General features: G+C 42.1%; 1 protein-coding gene across 2 annotated transcripts in view; it reads left to right on the top strand.

Annotated features, from left to right (window-relative positions):
* MYO5B (myosin VB) overlaps nt 1–26,499 on the top strand; it is a 353,047-nt gene that overhangs the window by 323,848 nt on the left and 2,700 nt on the right. For both annotated transcript variants that reach the window (XM_045022478.1, XM_045022477.1), the window contains exons 30-38: nt 5,111–5,309; nt 9,108–9,201; nt 12,871–13,014; nt 15,761–15,912; nt 17,432–17,521; nt 19,543–19,693; nt 20,924–21,209; nt 22,433–22,607; nt 25,106–25,186. In XM_045022478.1, the coding sequence (XP_044878413.1) occupies nt 5,111–5,309; nt 9,108–9,201; nt 12,871–13,014; nt 15,761–15,912; nt 17,432–17,521; nt 19,543–19,693; nt 20,924–21,209; nt 22,433–22,607; nt 25,106–25,186 (1,372 nt within the window). The remainder of the gene's footprint in view (nt 1–5,110; nt 5,310–9,107; nt 9,202–12,870; nt 13,015–15,760; nt 15,913–17,431; nt 17,522–19,542; nt 19,694–20,923; nt 21,210–22,432; nt 22,608–25,105; nt 25,187–26,499) is intronic.

The raw sequence follows: 26,499 nt of genomic DNA, 5'->3' as shown, positions 1-26,499 counted from the left end.
GCCAGTAACCCTCTCAACGAAGAAAATTCCATATAATCCTCTACATGCTTATGAGCTGATTATTTAATAATTTGTTCCAGTATCTTTCCAGGTATTGAAGTTAGGCTGACTGGTCTGTCATTCCTAAGGTCCTCTTTTTAAAGATAGGTACTATGCTTGCTCTTCTCCAGTCCTTGAGTAATTTCACCTAAGCCACACTTCACTTACGAGCACAACATGTGAAACCGTGTCAAAAGCCTTAGTAAAATCTAAGCTATAAAGAGGGCTCGCAATAGACCACAGCTGATGACTTTCTTTGGATTGTTTTTACTCTCCATTGTTTTGTCCCTTTTCTTCCCAGGACTTTTGCTATGAACACAAATGACCTTCCTTCCCCGCATCCTCAGTCAGAACTGCTGGGCATAGTATTGCCCGTTTAGGCTTCCATGTATGGGGCATGGCCACTGACTGAAGGAACAGCGTGCAGTGGCTCAGCTGGACAGCAATACTTGTGCTCTTTCTCTCTGTCCTCGTTCCGTCTTTCCTAACTCTTTAATTCTGCTGTTTATCCTCCCCTTTTGCCTCCAGATCGATAATATCCATATCCACCAGGAAAAGGAATCCATAAAATCTTTTCCATAGAGAGTGATGGCCCCACTCATCCAAATTAGAAATATGTAGGCTTTGGCAAACTACCACACTCTTCTTCTCCATTACTATGATGCTTGTGTGACAATAGATTATCCTTTTTTACAGCTCCCACCTGTCTGAGTTGTACATTGACTGTCACAAGCCAGTGTTGGCAACGTCACAGTTTCCTACCATGACAGGCAACACTGTTTAGTGGCTTGAGCACAGGTTTGGGAGTCAGAAGACTTTGGGTTTTACTCCTGGTTCTCCCTCTGACTCAATCTGTGATCTTGGGCAAGTCACTTCACTTTTCTGCATGAAAAGGGATGATATTGCTTACTTACCTCAGTCAGTCACCTTGAGAGTCCAGTATTGCCAACCCCAAACATTAAAAATGATGTTATGCCCACCCCCTAAATCATGAGATTTTAATAGATAGTAAATGTTGGCTTCTTTTAATTTGCCTTCTGGTTTTTGAGCCTTTTGAGTTAATTTGGCTCAGACTTCCCAGCTTTTCTCCATGTAGGCTAACCACTTATAAACATGAAAGCTAAGATTCTCCAGACGCTGGCTCTGGAAGTAAAACAGCAAATATCACACAAGACATCATAAAATCATGTGAGCTGGCAACAGTGGCTCCACCCGTGACGGGTAGAGGAGTGCAGAGTCTGACAGTGGCTATTGTATTACCATGGAAAGGGGCACAACCACTTGACTGTGATATTACAGGGGTAGGAAGAGGATTCTGACCACGCAATAGAGACGGGCTCTTAATGTACAGTTTAGTAGTGATGCCAAAGGGGGGAGAGAGCTTAATGACGGTTCTGTTCTTTTTTTTTTTTTAAAGAGTTTGCCTGAGTGTAATGGGGACTCCTTACTTTCCCCCATTCTGTTGCAATTGACCTTTTGCCTTTCTTTCCTGTCCTCTTGTTTCCCTTTTCTCTGCCCTTTATTTCTAGCAAGACTGAGGACTGGGGCTATCTCAATGAAGATGGAGAGCTCGGCTTGGCCTATCAGGGTCTAAAGCAAGTTGCCAGGTCAAATGCTTTTTTCTTCTTCCTCTTTCCTTTCCCCCACCTCTTCCATACGCTCATGTGTACTCTCTCTGCCTCGCTGTCCTTTACAATAGGAACTGGAGGTGGGGCTAACCCAAGCTGAACCACCATAACTTTGAGGGGGAGATGGAACCTTTCTAAGGTTTCGGGAAATTGTGGTCCCGAGTCAAACCTTGGCACTCAGGCCCGTCTCTATGAATACAGCAACCAACTAAAGTTTGCGTTGGGATGCAGTTTGGCAACATTACTGCAAGCATGTATCACTGTGTACCACACTAAAACTGTGTCCATGAACCTGATCCTCAGAGGTGCTGGGAAACCTTACCCTATCGGTGGGTACTGGAAGTGCTCAGCACCTTTTTGGATTAGGCCCAATGTGCTTTAGAGATATTTATATTTGGTGGGGAGGAACAACGGTATTTTATGAACCAGCTCCTGGCTCCATTGAAGTCATTGGCGTAACTTCCACTGAATTAAACGGAGTCAGGGTTTTGCTCCAAGTGTCATAATTGTGGTCCCTTTAGCTCTGACTGCACTTCTCCTTATGTAAAAGTGTATTAAAGTGCCCTGTTCATGAACGTGTAAGAAAGGTGCTAAGTCCCTTGTAAATGTACTCTTTTCTTTGTCCTCTTTGCATGCTCAAATTCACCTGGATTACTCCTTTTCCATGTAATCCAATGTCTAGAAGTGTGCCAGAAGCAGGGACGCTGGAGGTGGGGGGCGCAAGTGAGGCAATTTGCTCCGGGCTCCACGCGAGCCCTGGCCCGGCAGCAGTCCAGGTCTTCAGCCAGCATTTTGGCAGCGGGGGGCTCGTCAGTGCTGCCGAAGACGCGGAGCGACTGAAGGGCCCCCACGCCGCCGAAATGCTCCATGAGCCCTGGCCCGGCAGCGGTCTGGGTCTTCGGCGGCATTTCGGCGGCGGGGGGCCCTTCAGTACTGCTGAAGACATGGAGTGACTGAGGGGCCCCCTGCTGCCAAAATGCCGCCGAAGACCCGGACTGCCGCCGAGTCAGTACAAGCGCCGCAGCTCCCCCGCTTTGCCCCAGGCCCCCTGAATCAACTGGGCGGCCCTGGCCAGAAGGAGAATTATTACTACCTCCGACACTCATTCCAATGCGCTCCTGTTTTGTGGATGAATATATCAGAGGGAAACATTGTAGGTGATTCCTGCAATTTCAGTGTCCCCCGTGCAAGGACACTGCATCTGTAATAACCTCTCCAAACTAATCACCTTTTAGGAGGATGAATAATGGTTAAAGTAGAATCTCGGAGTCCCAATTCCCAATAGCCTATTCCCAATTCTGATATTATTTGGAGTGCTCAGAACTTCTGATAATTACATGCTAATCTTTCTACCATCTCACTTTATCCTTCTGTAATACAAGGATGATAATACTTATCTGCCTCACAGAGAGGTGTTGTGAGCCTCTCCATCAGTGTTTGTAAAGTGCAATCATCTGATGAAAAGCACTATCGGGGGAAGTAGTAGTAATATTTATTAAAATGTAGTGTCAATTTTAAAGCAATCAGAGGGAGAGCAGCAGCTCTTTCGAGAATAATATGAAAAATACGACTGGGATGATTGGCTGCCTACATTCCTCAGAACAGCAAATACAAGAGGACCATATTTGTCTGTGTGTTTGGTTCAGATCTAACCTGATCCCATATGAAGCTGCATCATGAAAATACTTGTGCTTTTTCGCATAGTGGAAGGTTTTGCACCTTCCAAGCCCAACACAATATTAACTTCTGACAATATTTCAGTGAGGTCAGGTTCATTATTATCTCCATCTGACAGTTATAAAGTGTGTGTGTGTGTGTGTGTGTGTGTGTGTGTACAAATGCAGAAAATGGGGAGGATGTTGGACTCCTCTGAACAGAACAACTGAAAAGTTTTCAGCTGAAAATAAAAAAAACAACATTTTCCATGGAAAGTAGACACTTTGCACACACAAAAACCCAAAAAACTTTGGCTTGTTGAACATCGTATTTTCTGTTGAAGCACAATTTAGATAGAAGACCTTTTTGACCTGCCCTAATTAAGGCCCTGATTCAGCAAAGTACATAGGCACGTGCCTACATTTAAGCACAAACATAGTTCTCTTGACTTTAGTGGGATGACTCATGTGCCAGACTTCAGGCGTATGCTTAAGTACCTTGCTGAAGACCACACAGGAAATCAGTGGCAGAAACAGAGCTAAGGCTTTGGACTTCGTAACTTTCAGTCCCTTGTTCAAACCATTAAGTCTTGCTGGAACCACTTTGCTAGCATTTGTAATCTTGTTTAGATCCTATTGGAATACTTAAAAGCACTAAGGGAGAGATTTCCATTTGGTACACTATAATTGGTACCCTTAAAAATAAATTAAACTTGCCAAACATTGTTTATCAGTACATCCAGCAGTGCAGCCGCATTCAGGAGGGCAGTAACCTTTACGTGACGAATTGTTCTTCCATTTGAATTAGGAAGGTGTGTGGGAGGAAAAGGAGAGAGAAATGCAGAAAAATGGCTCATACGGTCCATTTTACCGAAAGTACAGCTTGTGCTTTAATTCATCGCTGCACAGAACTACATGCTGTGCATCCACATGGAATTCTTCTCCTTTTGTGATTAAAGGCCCCCCACCCACCCCTCCGGCCACAGTTTCAATTTTCCTTTGCTGCACTTTCTAAGGGGTTTATTTAACTTGTTATTCTTCAAGATGACTTAGAAAAGAATAAAAAATAAATGGAAAATGGAAACGTCTTGCAGTCTTTCTGTTGTATCTGAATAAGTGTGATATTTTCCACATAAAGCTAAGCCTACTTTTTCAGAAGTGACTAGTGGTTTGGGGTATCTCAGTGTTTGGGTGCAAAGCTGAAGCTAACTGAAAGGGGCCTGATTTCCTGAAACTCCTTCACATCCACTGTCTGAAAATCAAGCCCCTTTAAGATGTTTCAGATTGGGCATCCAAAAATGGAAACACCTGAAATCACTGGTGATTGTTTAAATCTAGGCTTAAGTCTTAACTAATTCATACTTGGCTGTTTTTTATCTAGTTATTTTAAAGTATCTTTAGATATTTGGGTTTCTCAGGAAAGGATGTACAGTACTGTAACTAAACACCTTACCATTGCTTTGTAGGAGAAGTGTAACTTTCATGTAACACATCAAGAGGTTGATGCAGTTCCCACTGAAGTGAATGGGTGTCCTTCAGTTAACTTCAGTGAGTGGTGGACCAGGGCATTAGCACCAAACTGTCTCCTTCCCCATAAAACTACACGAATCTTCATAGCATTTTCCCATCACTTGAATCTAAACCATGACTGGGTGGCTTTCTGAAAGATATGCTAGAGCTCAAACAGAAGTCATGGGCTTGATGCAGAAGTTACTGGGGTATTTTGGCCGGTGTAATACAGAAGATCAGAAGAGATTATCATAATGGTCCCTTCACTCCTCTTATCAGGCTCCTGGAAGCCCAGCTTCAGGATCAGAAGAGAGAGCACGAAGAGGAGGTGGAAACTCTGAAAACCCAGATGGAAACCCTGAGAGAAGAGATGGAGAAACAGCAGCAGGCATTTTTCCAGACCCTACAGCTACCACCAGAGGCCCAGGTGGAATTTGGCATCCAGCAAGAAATCGCACGTCTCACAAATGAAAATCTGGTAAGAGACCATGTAAAACCACTGTCCTTCATGACCTATGTTGTAAAGACAGATCAGTGGTTGATAGAGGTAAGATGGGAAGTACTCCCATCACACCCACCCTTATATATAAAGACACAACCAGCCAGCAGAGCTGCCTTCACATAAGCTATATGCATTAGTGGTCCCAAGCTCTCCCAGTGGTGCTCCAACAACATAGTGAGCAATTGCTGTAGAACACTGAACCACTGTTTTGTAAGGGTTCGATGATGAGTAGGAGAACTCATGTTGCATGGTGTAAAAGATCATATTTTATGATATACCCAGTGACATTGTGCCATTCCCTGGACATAAGCAAAATGGCTTACGGCCACAATCTGGCCCTGTGAGCTTTAATATACATAGTAGGGAAGAATAACTCCCTCCACGAGCAGGGATAATGGTTGAAATGTTATGGTCTGTCTTATGCAGGAAATCAGACCAGATGATCATAGTTGTCCATTCTGGCCTTAAACCTCTGAATCTATTAACGTTATTTATAAGTAAGGCTACGGTTTTGTCACAGAAATCATGAATTTGAATAAAGTCTGTGACATCTTGGAAATGGCTGTAAAAATGCATTTGATTAGGCCCCCAAACTGAGTGGCATGGTGACCTGGTGCACTGGGTCACAGCACCATTCGGGTTTGGCTCATCCGCCCCGCCATATCCATCTGTGGAAGGGTGGATGGGGGCCATACTGCATCTCTCTGTGCAACACCCAGAGCAGGGAGTCAGGTCCCGTCCCATGAGATAGGACCTGCTGCTGCAGGGTGAATGAAGGGTGAGCTTGCTTGCCAAATCTTCTCTTCCCCACAGGGCCTCACCTTCAGCACCCCCAATAGTCTTCTGTATGATGATGTAGCAAAAAACTACATTATTTGGTGAACTTTCCGTGACTTTTCATTCTTTTGCACACCTGTGCTGTGAAATTTACTAAAAATTTGTGTGCCAAAATTGTAGCCTTATTTATAAGCATTGGCATTTCCTGAGCCAGTGTGGGTGGGTAGATTCCGCTGCCTCACTAAGGAGCGTCTGTTTGGAGAACTTTATCATGTTCAAACAGACGAGTCAGAATCATTTACATATGAATGGCAGCCAGGAAATAAAGCCCTGAGATGATAAACTATAAATCATTACCTACTGCATAATACTTCCAGGAGGAGTCAGGAACAGGAGCCATGGGCTTATTTATGTGAACAGGTAGACAGATGAAAGAATGATTTGCTCTTCAGATGATGTTAAACAGTCATTCAGAGAGGAGACCCCATGAGACCAATTTGAGGGGCAACTGTTAACTCATTCTTAATCCTCTGTGTTAGGGAAAAGTATGTCATGCAGCAAAACAAAAATCTCTTGCTCGCTGTGCGAGGCGTTCAACTTTAATCCCTTGGCAGAGGTGCATCTCTTGCCTGCAGTGAGGGTAGCAGCAGCAAACCCTAGAGATAGGGGAGAAAAGGCTTAGCCCTTATCCTGTTCCATTGAAGTCAATGGCACTTATGCCATTGACTTGAATGGGAGCAGGATCCAGCCAAATGATTGCTATATAGCATTTATGCTTATGCCTTGAAAACAAAACAGCCCATCCTAACCCAGCACCATGAGCCTCTCAGTCTTTTAGTGGGTGATTAACCGTTTACATAGCCATCAAAGGGGGGGGTGACCAGTATGGGGATAGAGGATGTAGAATAACAAAGCCCAAGGCCTAGTCTACACTACAGAGTTTGGTTGACGTAAGGCAGCTTTCATGGACTTAGCTCTGTAAGTGTCTATACTAAAATGGTGCTCCTGACGATGTAACTTGCCCTCTACACCAACTTAATAACTCCCCCACTGTGAGAGGTGAAGCGCTTAGGCTGATGCAGCTCGGTTGATGCAGCGTCAGTGTTGGCCCTGCATTGCTTATATCGACTGTTGCTGCCTTTCAGAAGCCATCCCACAATTCCCCACCCTGACAATTAAATCGGTGCAAGTGCTCCTGGGGAGGATGTGCACCGCCAACACGAGGAGCATAGTGTGGACATGGAAAAGTGATGTAATTACTGCAGTGGCTGTACGTCAACATAACTTAGGTCGACTTCATTTTGTAATGTTGACTTGCCCTATACGGAAGTTAGGAAGAAGAGTCAGATGTAGAGGAGTTTCTTCTCCAAAATGCACGTGAAGTGCAGATCTACTCTGAAGCGTGACTAGGCACCTCCTTACTCAATACTTCTGTGCCCTTTGGGTGTTCACAGTCACATATGCTGATTTCAATGACAAATACAAGTTTTACTACTGTTTACTACTGTTTACACCAGAGTCAGCAGAACTGTAGGAGAGGGAACTGGATTCTCGCCTCGCTCACCAATCATCGTAAAAAAAAAAAAAGATGATAAAGTTCCAGTGGCAGGGTGAAATTCTGCCCTGTTATGTGCGTGAGAGGCAGCACATGTATAACTGAAGGCCTAATTTGGCCTGCAGACACTTTGTTTCTGGCAGTGGTGCATGAGGTGGGATTCTCAGGTTCTAGGGTGAGTTTGCAAGCCTGTCAATTAGAGCTTGTCTACACACACAAGATGTACTTCTCTAACTATACTAGTACGACTGAAACGACATCCTCACTAGCGTAGATGCAATTATGTCGGTATAAAGATGCCGTTTGTCATTACAGCTAATCCTGTATGGGAGGAGAGTCAGCTGTAAAGCACCTTGCTACTGATATAAAACTGCATCCAGACTAGGGATTGTACCATTATGACTTTTTTTAACCAAAATAATTGCATAGACCCTGAGATAATTAAACCAGCACTAAAAATGTACGTAGCCCAGGCCTTAGGGAAAGAAATCTGTCTTACCTGTAAACTGAGTAGGTTTTTTATCGGAGTCACTGAAAGGCAATGAACAGGGGACTCCCTCCTGCCGTTTTTATGGAGTCACTGTTCGGAGCAAAGTCATGCTTTAAATACCATGGCAATATTATTTAAAAAGACTTTTTAAAAAACAGCCATTGAGCGCCTGAACATGCAAGATGCTGAGCATTCTCAGTCCCACTAGATTCATTGGGAATTGAGGGAGCTCAGAAGTTCGCAGCATCAGGCCCTAACGCCATAAATTCTGGATCAGAAGGTCACTGCTAGGGAGAGAAGAAAGATGTTCTTTAAAATAACATCATGTCGGAAACCGTTTGAAAGCTGCCATTTTCTCCCCCTCTCTCACCGGTGTGCAGGAGAAATTTGACAGCACGCTTTCTCTACTTTTCCATGAAAAGAAGGAGCTCAAGTTGCATGATCGATTGGTCTGACACTGATTGAAATGGCCTCTGCAAAGACAAATCAATATTTTTTTTAAACACTGGATGTGCGTAGATTGGCTAATTTTTTAAACCTTTCAGTACTTCGGAATAAACAAGCTTTCTGCAGGCAGGGGTGTACAGGTGCCATTCTGACCCTGTTCTTCCAGGCTCCCTGGTGACTGGGTGATTCCTGGCCACAGGAATTCTGCAGATGGCAGTGGACATGACAAGTCTGAAAGGCAGATGTTTTCTTATCTGGGCTGCAGAAATTGACCCTGAAGTGTTGCACGTTTTCAGGGATCCAGAGCATAGTACAAATATCTATCAATGGAGAGAAGTAAAGCACTATCCTCCGGGAAGCTTTGCAGAGTGTTGCATTTGCACACACCTTTTAACACGCTTCAATACAGCATATATGTACTTCACATTGTCTTTGTATCCAAGAGAGCTGGGTCCTGATCAGCCAGTGGGGCAATTTCTTAAATACTCCTTTTCCTAACTTTCAGGATCTCAAAGAGTTACTAGAAAAACTAGAAAAGAATGAGAAGAAGCTGAAGAAACAGCTAAAGATTTACATGAAGAAGGTCCAGGATTTTGAAGGTAATTCTGGTTTTGTTACCTTCTCTGGGGAAATGGAATTCTGTTACTCTAGGTTCAGTCTAGGTCCCTGTGTTTTGTTCTGTGGCTTTATGTCTCCACCTCCAACACCAGAGAGAAGCATGTAGGTGTCCCAGGGACACCCTAAGGATCACTGCACATGTCATTCCCAGAAGCTTTTCCTCCTACTTCCAATACATGCCTGTCAGTTCTCTCCTGTAGAAACAATGTGCATGACTCTCACTTCACTGTTCCTAACGGTATCCGGGCCTTGACGTTCCTGCATTCAGTGTGTTTGTGCTCGGTTTTCTTGGAGGTGTTACCCTCACGGTCATATAATCAGAACTTGGCACCTTAGCTGTGCTTGAATGTAAACCATGCACATGCAAAATGGATAGCTGCTTGAGGCAATCAAAGCTTGTTTTCACCAGTACCCATTTTAAGTGAGCACTTACTTGTCTTGCACCTAAGCGTTTTTGGACATATCTCCGATTCCAAGTTCTGAATGTCACTTGAGCATTTGGTATGTCTCCTTTTTTAAATTGTCTTGGGGACAGATTCATCCCTTGTGTAACTCTATTGACTTCAAAAGAGCCAGGCAAAACAAGTGACTTTGTTGGAAATAAGGAAATCTTAGGACCTGGCCTTGATTTGGGTCCTTTTCTCTTCTCCAGTGTATGCCAGGTCCCAGTAATGCCCTGAATGCTCATGTCCAAAGAAATGACACTTTAGGCCTATTGGTTGTATAACAGTTAGACCCCTTGCCTCATCTGCGAGAGAGAGGAGCTGTCCAGGCCTCCACAAGCTTCTAAATGCGTCTAGCAGGTTGAATCCCTTCATCCTGATGCCCTTATTCTTTTTTTCTCCCGAGGATTCCTGACCCATTGAACTTGCAGCCCCAGAGACTATGGAACAAGGAGTTTAAAGATCACAACCCATCACGTTGCTGCTGTTATACTGGACTTTGGAAATGTGCACCTGGGGTTTTTTATTATTTCTTTAGGCCTCAAGAATCCCCTGGGGTGGTCAATCCATTTAATCCTCATTCTTTCTCTATAGCACTCTAAGGGCTTGTCTAGATGAACAGTGAGTGTGCAGCTAACTGTGGTGTAAATCTACAGTGTGCTGTACACTAACTGTCCATGTGGACCTTGCCACTGCCCACTAGCAGTTCCCTAGTGTGCTATGACATACTCTGCTTTGAAGCGGGAGGATGTCAAAGAACACGAGGGAATTTATAGTGTGCAAATGGAGGGTCCACGTGGATAGTTAGTGCGCAGCTTGCTGTGCACGGTAGATTTACACTCCACACACTAACTGTTCAACTAGACAAGCCATGACATGTAGTTTAGGCTTCCTCGGCCATCCTTCTTTCACCTTTCAGGATGGGTTTCCTTGGATTATCCTCTTATTGGTATGCAGGTTTCCTATAGTATTGAAGCATAACTAGGAAATAGCACCATCCTCTTCTGTAGTTCATCTTCCATATTTCAGATGTCTAACAATGAGCTTGCTTCCTATTCGTCCCCCAGCCCCTTCTTTGGGACCTTTGTTCAGTATTCTTAAGGCACTTTCTTCATTACTATTACACTGCCTGTTCAGCTACGTGTTTCAATGACATTCTTTCCTATGCATGCAGGCCTAGCCTCAAAAGGCATGCAGGCATTCAGGACCAGATACCAGCCCCCATATTCCATAGCAACATTTGGGATTTGGAGTTAGTGCTATGACAGTCATAAAAGTATTTGCCTAGAGCCATCGTCATAGACTTTTTTTTAGGCTCTTTCTTCTTTGATCTCATTCAGAATTATGTCTCCTTTACTAAATGTAATTAAAAGTTAACACTTTTGTCAGATACTCCTCATCTTTTTCCTTTGTCATCCTACAAACTAGTCACCAGTTTCTTCTCCAAGTAATTTAGGAGTTCAATGCAGGTCATTGTATAGGTTTTCTTTCGCAGAGCTTCATTCTTCATGGAGGAGGCCTGGCTTCAGAGCAAGAGGGAGGAGTCAAACTTCTTGGTGTGCGTATAATAGGCATAACAAATGGAGACTCTGTTCTGCAGCTGCCACAAAGCTCTCTGTTGCCCAGTGAGTCTCTGTGGTCTCTCCAATGATAATTCTTCTATATTCTATTTTGGTACGATACTCTGTTTGGGCAGGGGATGAGTCCAGCAGCTTTCTATAGTGGAACAGCTGGACACAGGTGAAATGTATGCTTTGCTCTTCAGATGGATGTGCACAAGAACTTCTGCTTCAGCTCCAATGGCCAAATTCTGTGTCATTCCACCTTACTATATGGGTGAAGTCATTGAGTTCAATGGACTGAGATCTGGACTGGTGTGAAAGAACAGAATTGGGTTCCACGTTTTTAACCTCCCCCACCCCACCCCAAGCCATGCTTAGGGCACTTTTGAACCTTAGTCTCAGTTACCATTATGATAAAAAAAAAAAATCTTCAGTCAGTCACCTCATCCATCCTCAGTGTATGGCCCTAAACCAAAGGGTGGAGATAACTGGGAAGTTATTTCCCAAATTATGCTGAAATCTTTCAGTTGTCCTCAGTGGACGTTGTCAGTCCCTGTATGGTCAATCTCTTCCAAAGATCCTGGATCTTGCCACCTCCCTTAATTTGTTGATGTGGATCATCTTAAACTTGATAAATCATCCACAGAACTGAGGCGAGAATGGATGTTCAGCTCTTACTAGAAGGCATTTACCTGGCATATTTGGTACATGCTGTGGATTTTGAAACGGTCCTTTTAATGACTCTAAATGGCCCTTGCCCTTTTAATGCAGTGTATATTGTGGTCCATGTAGTGTTTTAGAAGGAAACTTCACCTACTCTTAAGTAAGTGACTGATACGGGGATTAAAGATATTTAGAAAGGTTGTTGAAAAGTGCCCCATGTTTGATGAGAAAATATGGGAACAAGATATCTATATGGCACAGAAACTGTTTATCTTCCTCACAGTGATAAACTATGGTGCTCTGATTTTATGAACTGATTTCAGAAAACTAGACATTAAGTGAAATTAAGCTGAATAAACAAGGAATTTCACAGTAGCACAGCTGGGGCAGATGGCCTTTGTCATTGTAATGTACATGCATCCGACTGACATTTACCATTACTTGCATTAGGCCTTCATGATTTTCCATTTGATTAAAATTGTATGTAGGTACAATACTCAACAGCGTGACACGGTAGTTTTTAATTTTGCTGTGCATTCTGCCACAAGGTATGTTGCTTAGGCGTATTTTCCCAAAGCCTGGCTTTTGTTAGTGTTAGTAATATGTTCATAAGATTCCAGTAAGGTCACCATCTTCTCAATATTGTCCAGTGAATCTTACATTTATTAAAGAAACTAATGTTTGTAGTTTTGTAGGCCTTATCTTGCACCCTTTACGGTACTTTGTCAGTGAGAGTTCTGCCCGAATGAGGAGTTCAAGTTATGGTTCTGGTCCTTTATCTGTTTATCTAAAGCAGCTAATATTCTAACAAACTCCTGTCACACATTCACACAGGTGTGATCCAAAGCCCGTTAAAGTCAAAGGAAAGACACAAAGGACTTGAACAGACGTTGGCTCAGACCTGTAATGCATAGTTATCATGGAGGTACTGCGCTCGGCGATTCATTCAGCCGTCTTCAAAGTTGTCTCTTTCTCGTCACAGCGACCCAAGCTACAGCCCAGACAGAGAGGAGGCGACATGAGCTTACCAGGCAGGTCACTGTCCAACGGAAGGAAAAAGATTTCCAGGGAATGTTGGAATATTACAAGGAAGATGAGCCACTTCTCATCCGAAACCTCATTACAGGTTAGGACCTTATTTGCCTCTCCTTCCATTTCCCTCTCCCATTTCCTTCTAAACCATTAGAATATGAAATACTAACCCCATTTATTTTTGTATGACTCCAGGATATATGTGTACATGTATTTAACCAGTCAAATGAGTTTGTTTGCTTTATTTCAAGGTTTAACATAGTTTGATATTTGTAAAACCTCTCTAAATTGTGCATATTAAAGGCATGTGGTACTCAGCTACCTAGCTAAGACCTTGATTCAGCAAACTATTTAAAAATGTGCCTAAGTGCTTTGCAGGATAAGAATGGATTTAAACTCGTGTTTAAAGTTAAGCGTGTGCTTAAGTGCTTTATTGAATAGGGCATAAATTCTCAGCTAGCTTTGACTCTTTTTTCCTTAGATTAAATTGTCTGAAGTCCATAATTGCAAAGAAAAGAATGGAACGTGTGTTTTACTGATTATAACTTTCTTTTTTCAGACTTAAAAATTTGCTTTCAGGTTAATAGCAATGGGGTCCTGTACCTGATTCTCCAATCATTCCTGGAAAGCAAGTGCTGGAATGTTTCATTCATTTAGTATTTTGTTAGGGTAAATGAGCACAGTTATTTCTGACGTGCACAGATATAGGACAGGGTAAGCAGTGAATAAACCAACGTTGAGTCCTCGCTTGGGTTTATATTCTATATTAATAGCTTATGTGTGCATGCCCTTGTAAGCAGATGGAGGGGGAGGGGAAGGATAAGGATGGAGGTTCCTCCCACTTTGAATTTACAAATTTGAAGCTTCTCAATATAATTTGTAAAGGGAACCTGTGACTTTCATTTTATGAATCCAAAAATTAGAATCAGCAAAGTAAATCTGGTGTCCTGGACTTGGTAGCCCCTGTTTGAACCTCTTCAGCATTGTGCCCCATATCTTCACACATCTAGCACACTTTTGGTACCATGTAAATAGTAGCATATTAGAAATGGGTTTGACGGCACATAAATGAAGAGTGAAGAGTTGTGAAGAGTTCCATGATATTTGAGAACGGGCGGCACAGGCAGTGCCAGGGGAAATCTCTCAAACTGTTTCAAGAATTTTATAAAAACAAAGGGTTTTGGAGGGTTTTTTTTTTTAAATCAGTGTTGGGGATAATCACTTCAAACTGCCCAGCAAACCCCTGAGGGACTGGTAATTAGCCACACTTCTGATCGTCTTCCAACAAATAGTAACCAGCATCTGTGACACATAGGGTGACCAGATGTCCCAATTTTTTAGGGACAGTCTTGATATTTGGGGCTTTTTTTTAATGTAGGCTCCTATTACCCCCCACCCCTTGTCCGGATTTTTCACACTTGCTGTCTGGTCACCCTAGTGACACATGACTTGAGATTCCCCTGGCCCAGAAATCTGGAACTATTTCTAGATGAATCCCAGCACCATATGTGTTTGCTTATAACTGTGAGTGTCCAGAGTCCCCTGCACGAGGTGCTCAGAACCTTGCAGCATTGAGCCCTGAAAGAGAGAATGAAAAACAAAAGTAGTGAGTGTTTTGGTCAGATCAAGAACCTCCTTTATCCAACTCTCTCATATAAGCTGCCGTCCTCGTGTTTTCTCTTCCCACTTAGTAGTGTGCTTTAAATTCAGTGCTGTTTACTTAATGTTCTAAAACGGTATGGACAGAATTCATGCCTTCACAGGAAACTCATTGACTTCAGTGGAGTTACACCAGCGATAAATTCACTTCCAACTTGTCTCATTCTTTTGTTGCTGTTAGATGTAATTCTTACTCAAGGATGACAATGCATTGGAAATGCTAAAATGAAGCTGTAATTCCTTAAGTGGGCAATAATTGTCAACCTTATACCCAGGGGCGGCTCCAGGCACCAGCACACCAAGCGCGTGCTTGGGGCGGCAAACCACGGAGGGCGCTCTGCCGATCGCTGCGAGGGCGGCAGGCAGGTTGCCTTCAGCGGCATGCCTGCGGAGGGTCCGCTGGTCCCGCAGCTTCGGCGGACCTCCTGCAGGCGTACCGCCGAATTCGCGGGACCGGGGACCTCCTGCAGGCAAGCCGCCGAAGGCAGCCTGCCTGCCGTGCTTGGGGCGGCAAAATACCTAGAGCCGCCTCTGCTTACATGATGGGTTGACACATGGAAAAAGGATATTACAATACAGACCTTCAGCCTCTTATAGGCCTGTGGAACAGAAACATTTTGTCATCTAAGCCATTCTGAGGTCTCTGCAATATGCACCTTCTGAGCACTACTTATGCTGAAGGCTTTGGTTGGAGCGCTGCTGGCACGTGCACTACCATCCAATACTCAGGTTTTTGTCACACTTGCCTCACTTTGCATTAGTGTTTATGATTTCTGTTATCACACCTGCGCATAATGAAACTCTACAAAAAGTAAATGAAGAATGGTACCAGATCACAGCGGTTACTTTTAAAGTTCCTCCTCTTCGGGAAATCCCTGCTTTCACATTAAATATTTAGTAAATTCCACCACACGCTGTACTGATTCAGCATGTTGATGAAGAGTAGATTGAGTAGATGGTATATCTGGAGTGGTTTTTGTACACGATAGCGGGGCAGCTTGTATGAAGCATTTTCAATAAGTTCAGGAATTTCTCAGAGATGAGCTTAAGTTGCAATGTTCGGTACTGATCTTTCCCAGATGTGTGGGATGTTGGTTTCCACACATCTCTACTGATTCTCCTGCTCAGCTAACAAAAGTTAGGTTGTAAGAAGACTCCCTTTTGTTTTGTTCCACTTCTAGATCTCAAACCGCAGACAGTTTCTGCCACAGTTCCATGTCTTCCTGCTTACATCCTCTACATGTGCATCAGGCATGCAGATTACATCAATGACGACCAGAAAGTGCACTCCTTACTCACCTCCACTATAAACGGCATTAAGAAAGTATTAAAGGTACCGTATGTCGTCTTTGTATTAAAATGAGCTCCTAGGCTGCATGTGATGTAACACTCTAGTTCTGAGGTTGAAGTAGGTACCTAAAGACGTCTCATTTTTTAGATTCAGATGGCAATCATGCAAATATTCAACAAACTCGTGCCCTGAGTATAATATTGACATGATATTACCATTGATTATTGCTGTTTGTTTTACTCTGGGATTCTCTTTTAAAGTCAACTAAATATAGATAATAAAACTGTCCCAGTACATGTGGGTTTTAAAAATCATCGAAGAGTTAGATGCAAATTACTTTTCTACAGACAGAGAGATGCTTGGATTTTGCTTCTGAATTGAGAACAGGGGAGGCTGGCTCTTTTCAGTACCTGTGCTATAACCTAATGTGCTGGTCACATATAGCTTTAATGTCCGTGACGCTCCAGACCAAAATAGACTCTGATTTATAACCGTTTATCCCAATCTCTTTCAGCTAGGCCCTGCTTCATTTCAAGCAAAGACAAAGTATGAAATTTCTGCAGTGGGATGAATCATTAAAGATCCAGCACAAGCAGGGCCATCTCATCCTAATTAACATTTAGTTCTTAGCCAAAGAATCTTCCAGGATTTAGCTGAACTACAGTAAAGAACTACAAAAATGGAATTATTAATTATACTGAGTACTTCTGCCATGCTTTTCATTTCCAAATTGCTGTACTAACATGAATTGCTATTTCACCTGCCTCGTAAGGGGGATGGTTTTATATCCATTTTATACATGGGAAAACAGAGGCACAGAGAGGTTGTGATTTGCCTGATGCCAGCGAGTGAGTCATTGTCAAACTAGGATTGGAATTTAAAATTATTGGTGACTGTGCACGTGTTGAATCCATTAGGCCACACAGTGGTGCCTCTCCACTTCGTTTGTAGGTTAAGCAGAATGTTAAACAGAATGCTTGCATTCAGAGTGAGGCCCTAGGGCATGTCAGATATAATACAGTAGCACTACAGGTTAAACTTATGTTCAGCGCCACATCTCTTGATGTCTCACATAGCTATTAGATCATCAAATCCGGTGTCCTGTTTCTGTCAGTGGCCTATATCTCATGCTTCAGAGAATGGCAAAACAAACTAACACGATGCATCTAACCAAATGAACAGTGTCGTACATGTTGGTGGAGAATCCTTCCTAATCCATGCAGGTGATTTGTTCGTGCCTTGAAGCATGTGATTTGATTAGCTAATATTACTATATGGGCCACGTTCTGCTTTGTGCTGCACTGTTGCAAATTCAGAGCAACTTCAGTGACTCAAATGGAATTACTCTGGAGTTACACTGTTGTAATTAAGAGCAGAATTTAGTAGCCACCATGGTACCAGAAGGTAACAGAGATTTCATGCAGGAATGAAAATAGCATGATATTCATTGCATGTGTTGTACACAGAGTTATAGTTCTGCTATTAGGACAACCACCTTGTCCGAATAGACCAGTTTCATATGCCAAAGAGGAATCTCACATGTTAATTTTGCTCTTCACAGAAACACAATGATGACTTTCAGATGACGTCATTTTGGTTGGCTAACACCTGTCGCCTCTTACATTGTCTAAAGCAGTACAGCGGGGATACGGTAAGACATTTATGTAAAGAATAGAGCTTCAGAAAGACATTCACCCAGTTTTGAAATCTTTTGTTCATTCCATTTAAGTGCTCATCTCCAGGCACCCCACTAGGATGTTAAACTATCAATAATCATGCTGAAATGTTAAAAAAAAAAGCTTTGAAAGATTCTTACAACAAGGGCCCAAGTCTCTGCTCACTGACTCTGATGTCACTCAGGAGTGGCTCCTGTGAAGTTCGTAGAGGAATACTGGTATAAAACTTGTTTCAGTGGAATATCAGACCCTTATTTTAAAATTTTTCCCTCTAGTTACAGCAATGTTCAAACTCACAATTAGGATGCCGCACCTGTTCTGTGATTGAAAAAGTCTTCTCTCGGGTCCAGTACTGAGATCCCTCCCCTTGACTTCAATGCAGTCAGTTTGCAGGATTGGGCCCTTCATTAAGATGATTTTTAAACAGGGAAAAAAAGGGTTTAAATCTTTTTTCTGAAAGTGATTGCTTTTTCTTAAATTGTGCTCAATTAGTTCTGAACTTCTGAGGTGCGAGAGATCAAAAACTACTAATCATAACATAAAGTTTCTTCAGGGAGGAGGTAATCTCTTATACCAGTCTTCTTGATACAGTTTTCACACCTGTTCAGTTTAATGTCGATCAACTTTGATAATCTGTGGCCAAATCAGATTCTCGCAGTTCTGACGATATAAAAAATCTTTATATGGTACCTGTCCACTGGGATGTTGACACCATTTTAGGTACAGCCATATACTATGGTACCAAAATTTGGAACATAGAAGATGCTTGTGTAGTTCCCTTCTAATTCCCTCTTGATTTGTGTTAAACATAGCCCGCTGTTACGCTTCAAAGGATACAGGCAAGAATATTTGTTTAGGCCCAACGTTTCCTTGGAATCAAATTATCTGTCAAGATTCTGTAGATTCTAATGTGGGAGACACTGTATAGGCAATAATTTGTATACAGTATGAAAGGAATTGTATGGGTAAGGCTTGGTCAATAACAGTGGTTTGTGCTTCTGTGTGCCCTCTGCTGTCTCTGTAGCAGTACTGCATTTAACAAAAACGAGGAGTCCTTACGGCACCTTACAGACAAACAAATTTATTTGGGCATAAGCTTTCGTGGGCTAGAACCCACTTCATCAGATGCATTGAGTGGAAAATAAAGTAGCAGGTATAAATACACAGCACATGAAAAGATGGGAGTTGCCTTACCAAGTGTCAGTTTAACAAGATAATTCAATTAACAGGAAAAATTACTTTTGTAGTGGTAATCAGAGGCCCATTTCAAACAGTTGACAAGAAGACTCGAATAACAGTAGGGGGAAATTAGCATGGGGAAAATTAGATTTTGTAATGACCCAACCACTCCCAGTCTTTATTCAGGCCTAATTTGATGGTGTCCAGTTTGCAAATTAATTCCAGTTCTGCAGGGGAATTCTCAAGTTGTTTATTAAAAGCAGAGCTGAAAACTTTGGGAGACACCTTCAAAAAAATTAGGTTTTTTAGTGTATAACTCATAAGTTAACCAAGAGGTCAAAATATTTTATCATCATGCAAATATTTCCATTCTTACAAAGAAGTTTTAATTTTAAGATTAAAATATGTGGCTCCTGGCGGCTCTGAATAAGTATGTGCTCATGATAGAACAAATGGGTAGCCTAGTGTTTAACAGGGAACTGAAACAGTCATTTTCAACTCAATGGGAAACATGCTTTATCTTTTAATTAACTGGAATTCCTTTCCACTTGCTGAAATTAAAATGAAGCTGATTACGTAATGATACGTCATTTTAAAAAATTCTAACAACTTATGAATAAGCTGTTGAATAATCGTAGGTGATTTTTGAGTCTTGATCTTTTCTTCAACTTTTAAGACCAAAATCTACAGTAGGTAGCATTCTAGAAACATTACACTTTCATTTATTTTTACAGGCCTTTATGCAGTGATGTCAGTGGACTGTTATTAGGCGGAATAACAGAACGGGGGGGTTTGGTCTCTCTTTTTTTATTTTTAGGGTTTTATGACACAAAATACCGCTAAGCAGAATGAGCACTGTCTTAAGAACTTTGACCTCACGGAGTACCGGCAGGTTTTAAGTGACCTCTCCATTCAGATCTATCAGCAGCTCTTTAAGATAGCAGAAGGCATGTTGCAACCAATGATAGGTATGTGTGGGGTATTTATATTATGTGAAGGTGTATATGAGACCTTTGCTCTGTGTTAGCAACACTTCTCCCCACCCAGACGAAAGCATGTGGCGGTATAAAACAGATAACAGTTTAAGAAAAATATCCCTGGTGCTCTGGAGAAGGCTACTATGATTGGTGGCTTTATTTATAAAGTTCATGAATGAGACAGTGCTTGAACTGAAGGGAAAATGAATGGGATTTTTCCCAGTGATGGAACAGTCTATCTTCCTCCTCCTTTTGGGGAGCTGGTAGTGCCAAGAAGTGGAGCTATGACATTGATTCTAATCCCACAGTCCTCTGACATGGATATGAAGTTTGTGTGCAACTGTAGAACCAAAAATCTCAGTCATGAGAGAAGGGACGTCTACAAAAAAACTATTCTGCTTTACAAGGGTGCATCAGAATAACAAGAGAGAAAATACCTTTGTCACTTTGTCCATCTTCCTGCCAGTGAAGGACTGCTCCCTTCAACAATATATAGTCTCTAGCTATGAGGTTTCCACCACTTCCCTTGGGAGACCTTTAGGAAATGTTTACACTATGTTCTTCTAAAACTGTTATCACACCCCTCATACCTATACCTGCTTGTACCGTGCTGTACCATCTCAGCGTGTGCAGCCTTTTGCTCCTTGGAGAGACGTGTCATATCTCTCCATTAATCGTTACTTAGCCAATGGATACAGATTTATTTCTTTTAATCTTCTTTCCCAGCCACTTAATCACTTTAAATGTAGACTTGATTAAGGCTACAGGTTGGGACTAAAAGGAGAGTTTATTATAGCTCTGGGCAGAGGTATTTGTAATTTTCACAGTATGTTAAGTAAGTTCTTCTCCTTAACATTAATACATAGGACTTTTCACCTTCAAATTACTTTATAGCTATTAACTAATTAATCTTCCCAACTGAAGTACACCGCTGAGGTAAGTACAGTAAGTTAAAGTTATCCCCATTTACAGATGTTAATGACTCTCCCCAAGCCACAGAAGGAATCTGTGCTGGGATTAAAAACTAAGATGTTCCTGGATCCCAGTCATTTCCTCATACCATTAGGCCATAATATTGTCTTGTTTTGTAGAATGTAGCATATTAGCAACTACATAAAATTAAGCACAGATTACATGGAATCTAACAAATCACTCCTGGTGATTTATAGGGAAATGTAGGCCTTGTCCCCATTCCTTTCTGAAATTTCCCCCCCCCCCCAGTGTCTGCAATGTTGGAAAGCGAGAGCATCCAGGGTCTGTCAGGCGTGAAGCCAATGGGCTACCGGAATCGATCATCCAGCATGGTAGATGGTGACAACTCTTACAGTTTAGACGCAGTCATTCGCCAACTGAATACGTTTCACAGCATCATGTGTGACCAGGGCCTGGACCCGGAGATTATTCAGCAAGTCTTCAAGCAGCTCTTCTATATGATCAATGCAGTAACGCTGAACAACCTCCTGCTGAGAAAAGATGTCTGTTCGTGGAGCACTGGTATGCAGCTCAGGTAGGACAGTGGTGGGAAGGCACCTGCTTATGTACAGGCAACTTGTTAATTTTGTACAGTGGGGAAGTAGTAGACTAAATATTCCATCAGAAAAAAGACGGGAATTTTATGGGACTAGCAAAGCTGTGTGAAATACAACAGGGAATGCATCAGAAACCGCAGAAGTCCAGGAATAAAAGCAGGCAGGAAGGAGCAGAATATAAAGTGAATTCCAATTGCATAATAACTGCAACAGATTATTCACTTTGTGTTTCAGATTTAAATGCTCATTGCAGTGCCTATCTGTACTGCAGTATCACAGACATTTCTAACATGCCCACCATAGTAATATCTGAGGCTATTAGGTTCATGCAGACAGACCTGTGAGCCTGTGCATATATCCCTGTTCACTTCAGATGGGCTCCATGCAGGCACAAGGGTCTGTCCATGTGGATCTGATTACAGAATCAGGGTCCAGGTGCCTAGTATCTATCTTAATAGGTATTTAATTTGCTGTGATTATGGGAATTCCAGAGGGTATTTAGTGCAACCGTACAAAATAGCAATGAAAACTTACCTGCCATGGCACAAACCTATCCAATTGCCTTTTGTGATAAACATTAATGATGATTTAAAAACAAACTCCTAATGATATTTTGCTTGCAGAGTCCTAGTCTTTCTGATCTCAGCATGCTTGAGCACAGGAGTGTGGGGGAGGCACCTCGGGTCAGAGTTTCAAAGGTATTTAGACTCCTAGTGGGATTTTCAAAAGTACTTAAGCAGGTTAAGTAACTAACATTGAGATCAATGGAAGTTAGGTGCCAGGGCCAATGCAACCCATTAGGCGACCTAGGTGGTTGCTTAGGGCATTAACATTTGGGAGGTGGCATTTTGGGGGTGGGACCTTCCACCACCTACGGCAGCAAAAAAGCTGGCGGTGCTCCTGTTAGGTGCCTAACTTGCTCTTAGGTACTTTTCAAAATCACACCAGCCACCTAAATACCTTTGAAAATCTAGCTGCTTGTGCCCTTCTACCTTTACACAGCTAAATAAAATCTAGCCTGTAACTTTATGAATATTCTCCTGTGGTTTGTGGAGTCCAGGTTCTCAGGACCACTTAATCAGTATGTATCACACATCTGCATCAAAAACTCCACTCGTTCCAGCAGTGCAATGTTTCTTGAACTTGTAAATGAGCCCCCAGAAGGAAACTTTCAACTGACATCTTACTTGTGTGGGACCAGGTATAACATAAGCCAGCTGGAGGAATGGCTGCGTGGGAAGAATTTGCAACAGAGTGGAGCAGCAGAGACAGTGGAGCCCCTGATCCAGGCAGCACAACTGCTTCAGCTAAAAAAGAAAACATCAGAAGATGCTGAGGCTATCTGTTCCTTGTGTACATCCCTCTCTACGCAGCAGGTAAGGGACTGGAGAACATGTTTGCTGTGAAACAGGTGTGAGTTCTTTCCCATGCAGTAAGGATGCTTTAGGACATGGTGCTCCTCAATTGTCACATGCTGGGTGGGACATATCCTTTTTGAGTAATTTTCTGGTCACATCCTGCCCTCCCAGCTGCTACTGATGCCAAGAAACTAGCTGCCAAGCTCTCTAACTCTCCTGACAGGTAATCTCTACATTCGCTGTGCAGGATAGGATCAGGATCAGGTGAGTCAGCTGTGGGTAATGCACACATATCTCTGAGTCAGCTGTCCCCACTTCAAATTCCTCTTCCTCCTTTAGTAGTGGCTTCAGAGCCCAGCTGTGACTTCCCTGGATGGTGATGCCACCTCCTCCGCTTCCAGCTTTAGATAGGACCATCCCACACAACCCAGGCAGCTACAATGGGAGAAAACACTTGTGGGGCGATCCTCATAACTAACTGTTCTGCTGAATAGTCAGTGATACTTCTTTTAAATGCAATAAGTATTCTGTAAAACTGTAAGAAAACCATCTTGCTATTTCGTAATAACAAGAATCCTCTACAAATCTGTAGCAGTGGTGCCTCAACATTGATTTACTGTTGGCCTGTGGGCTGCCTTCCAGCTTTGCCTTTGGCAGACAATGAACAATTTGCCAGTAAGTGTTACAGGCCTCCAGAATAAAAGCTCTGAGTTTCTTTTGGACCAAACTTCACAAGAACGTTACAAAGTGTATTTAATGGGAAGGGAAGGAAGGAGGAGTAGAGCAGAAATATATGCCTCTGGGGCATTCATTACAAAACGAGAGAGAGAAAAGGTGAGATCTCCCACATCATCCCTTCTGTGTACAGGCCAGTCTCTCTCACTGCAGTGTGTAGAGGTCAAGACGCATGCTACAACATGGAATATTCTTTTACAATATGGAATATTCTTCTAGGGACTGATGTTTATAGCTGAGCTTTCAGATGATGTCATTGTTTTTCAGTCCTAGTAGCTGAACGCTTGTGCTGTCATACAGGTGTGGCAATTGGGCCAAGTAATCCATCATCTGTGCAGTCTCCCTCATACAACCAATGAAACACTTGTATGCAAACTAGCTGTAGAATAAGGATGGCAATTGGTTGAGTAACCTCTGATATCACAGTGGTCTAGAACTCGTGGCACGGTGTAGATGCATGCCTTGCTGTCACATGGGTGTAATTAGTTAAGTCAAAATGGCTGAGAACATAAAAATCAGACTGTAACAGACTATAAATCCCAGTGATGATTTAGCCTGGTAATATTCTGAACAAAGAGAGTTCTCAACCATGCTTGTAACTGTTTGCATTTCTTCACACTGATTCAGACATTCAGAGTGACAATACTAGAATGATATTACATAGAACATTTCACAGTGCCACTGTTTTTGCTAGGGGCTTCAGTAGACCATGAAAGCCAGGGTCCTACCCTGAGAAGCTTAAAGTATAAATCAGTGGTTTTGTCTTTGTGACCCAGCATCCACAAGCAGCTTCTTGTCAGGGCCCACTCTGTCCTAAAAGTGTGCTCAGAGCAAGAATTCATGAATAGATTTTTGAGGTGACAAAAGATTGACAACTGCTACTTCAGTGTACCAGTTGTTCATTGGGTCTGATCCGGCTTCCATTTAAATCAATGGCAAAACTCCTGCAGTGGAGCAGGTCCTTAATCTTCAATATTCAATTGTACACCCTTTTATCTGACAAAGGGTGGAAGCGAGGGGTAGTGTGGGGTGCTGGGTGTTGTAATTCTCCCTCCACCACCATCTGTGCAGCCTTTGGAATTAACACTTGTCCTCCACAGAAGCTGAGTGGAATGGGTGGATGGGTAGAGGGCCGTGGATGAGGAGCTGCAGCAGGATTGAGCTAAAACCAGAAAGGGTGTGGCCGAAGTGGCAGCAGGAGCATGAAGGAGGGAGCAAGTTGCCTATCCAGAGTCTTCCTGGATCCTAATGCCCATGTGGTGCAACCTTGCATGTGTCCCCATCACAAACCCACCCGTAGGCTGCGACCCACCAGTTGGCAAGTACTGTTCTAAAAATGGACTTGACAGATATGTGAGGATATAACGTGCATCAGGAAGGGAACAAGGGAGCACAAGAAATTTGAAATATGCTTGCGCCATTAGTCAGGTTGCTCACCCACAGGTAGTTTAATGACATTCAAAGATAAATGTTGTAGACCCTCATCTCCTATTTTCTACATACAAGGTTTTCTGTTACTCTTCATTCAGTTCTGTTCAGCTTTCTTGAGATTCTGAGTATTTACACTAAGTTAAGATGGTTAGTCCACAACCTTCTCTAATGACATGAAGCAGCACTCCCAGCGTTCCTCAATTTACACATCTTAGCTGTCTCCTATATGGAGACTGATGCAAAATTCTACAAAAGTGACAACATCAAGAAACTGGGTAGCGACTCTTCATGCCAATGAAAAGTTCAGCTGCTGCTGGCCATCTAAAACTTTGTTGTTTTGTTTCCAACAGATAGTAAAGATATTAAATCTCTATACTCCTGTTAATGAGTTTGAAGAACGTGTGACAGTAGCCTTCATACGAAACATTCAGGTAAGTGAAATGGCCATAAAATGGAGACAAACACCAACAGTGAAAGTTCTTATGTAAAATGGAGACCAGCAACTGTGAAAATCCAAAGAGAAAATGGTATCGATTTAGCATTAATGTTCCATCTCACTTCTCTCTCTTCTTTTAACACATGATTATGAAGGTTCAGTGCTTGTAATCAAAGGTTCTCTGATTATTAAAGGGACACTGTCAGCCTACTGAAGCCTTCACGTATACATCCTTAAATAGTAATATCTTACTGTTCTACAAAACTTCTCTTCCTGAAAAATGCCTCACAGCACATTACCAACTACTCTCACTACCCACCACTGAAACGCAGCCATCTCTGGAGAAGGATGTGTCAGTCCTTCAACACTGTTTAACTTGGGACTATCACATAACAGTTTAAAAGGGAAAGAAGCATACCATATCCAACTGAAATAACGAGAGGCAGTTCATGAGTGATAAATATATGCTGCCTAATCAGAACTGGCCAGAATGTAACAGTCAGCAGTTCTACCTGTGCGTCATGGGATTATTCCTGACCACAAAAGGCTAGGTGGTATATTTAACGTGAAGTTAAATTAATTTAGCTTCAATACACAAAGTAACTTTACATTTAACAGATAGCTAGAATTGGTATCTAATCCTTAGAATTACTCATCAGGTTTTTGTTTTTATTACTTTAATTGGTTTCATATTAGTTGTACATGTACATAACAGGGCATAACATCAAGTTATTCAAATTCACTCTCACTTACTTTTTTATTGTAAAACAAAGACAAAACAAGATTGGGTAATTTTAGAGAAGCCCTCAACAGGAAACAAGAAAAATATTGTATTGTAAGTTATATCTGCAATATGGACATTTTTTTTCTTTTGGTCTAATGTTCTGGGTAAAATAACACATTTATACAAAATAGCTGCTCTTGCCCCATCGTGCTGCTTTCTCTGATAAGATTTCCGTTTTCTAGTCAGATATGCTATAAAATTATATTATCCAATTTTGAGTTACGTTTACCTCACAATTCATTTCTAATAAATCAAATATTCCAGTGTACAGTAGCAAAAGAACAGAAGGAAATGATGCTTAAATCAGTGTATGATACAAGACTCTCTCAACTTTGCTTTCTTTGAATTTACATATTTTATGATCTTGAAAAGATACCAGGAATCTCCATCAAAGCCAGAAAGCATTTTTATTCTGCTTTAAAATACTGATAAAAATGAGTAATAATTCTTTACATGCACGTAGAACCCTTCATTGTAAAGGATCCCAATTCATTTAATAAATTATAACCTGAGCTCTGGTCACT

Source organism: Mauremys mutica, chromosome 6, assembly GCF_020497125.1.
Source record: "Mauremys mutica isolate MM-2020 ecotype Southern chromosome 6, ASM2049712v1, whole genome shotgun sequence".
In the NCBI taxonomy this organism is placed as follows: Eukaryota; Metazoa; Chordata; order Testudines; family Geoemydidae; genus Mauremys; species Mauremys mutica.
Note: the sequence above shows the minus strand (reverse complement) of the source record. Positions and strands in the feature narration are given on the sequence as shown.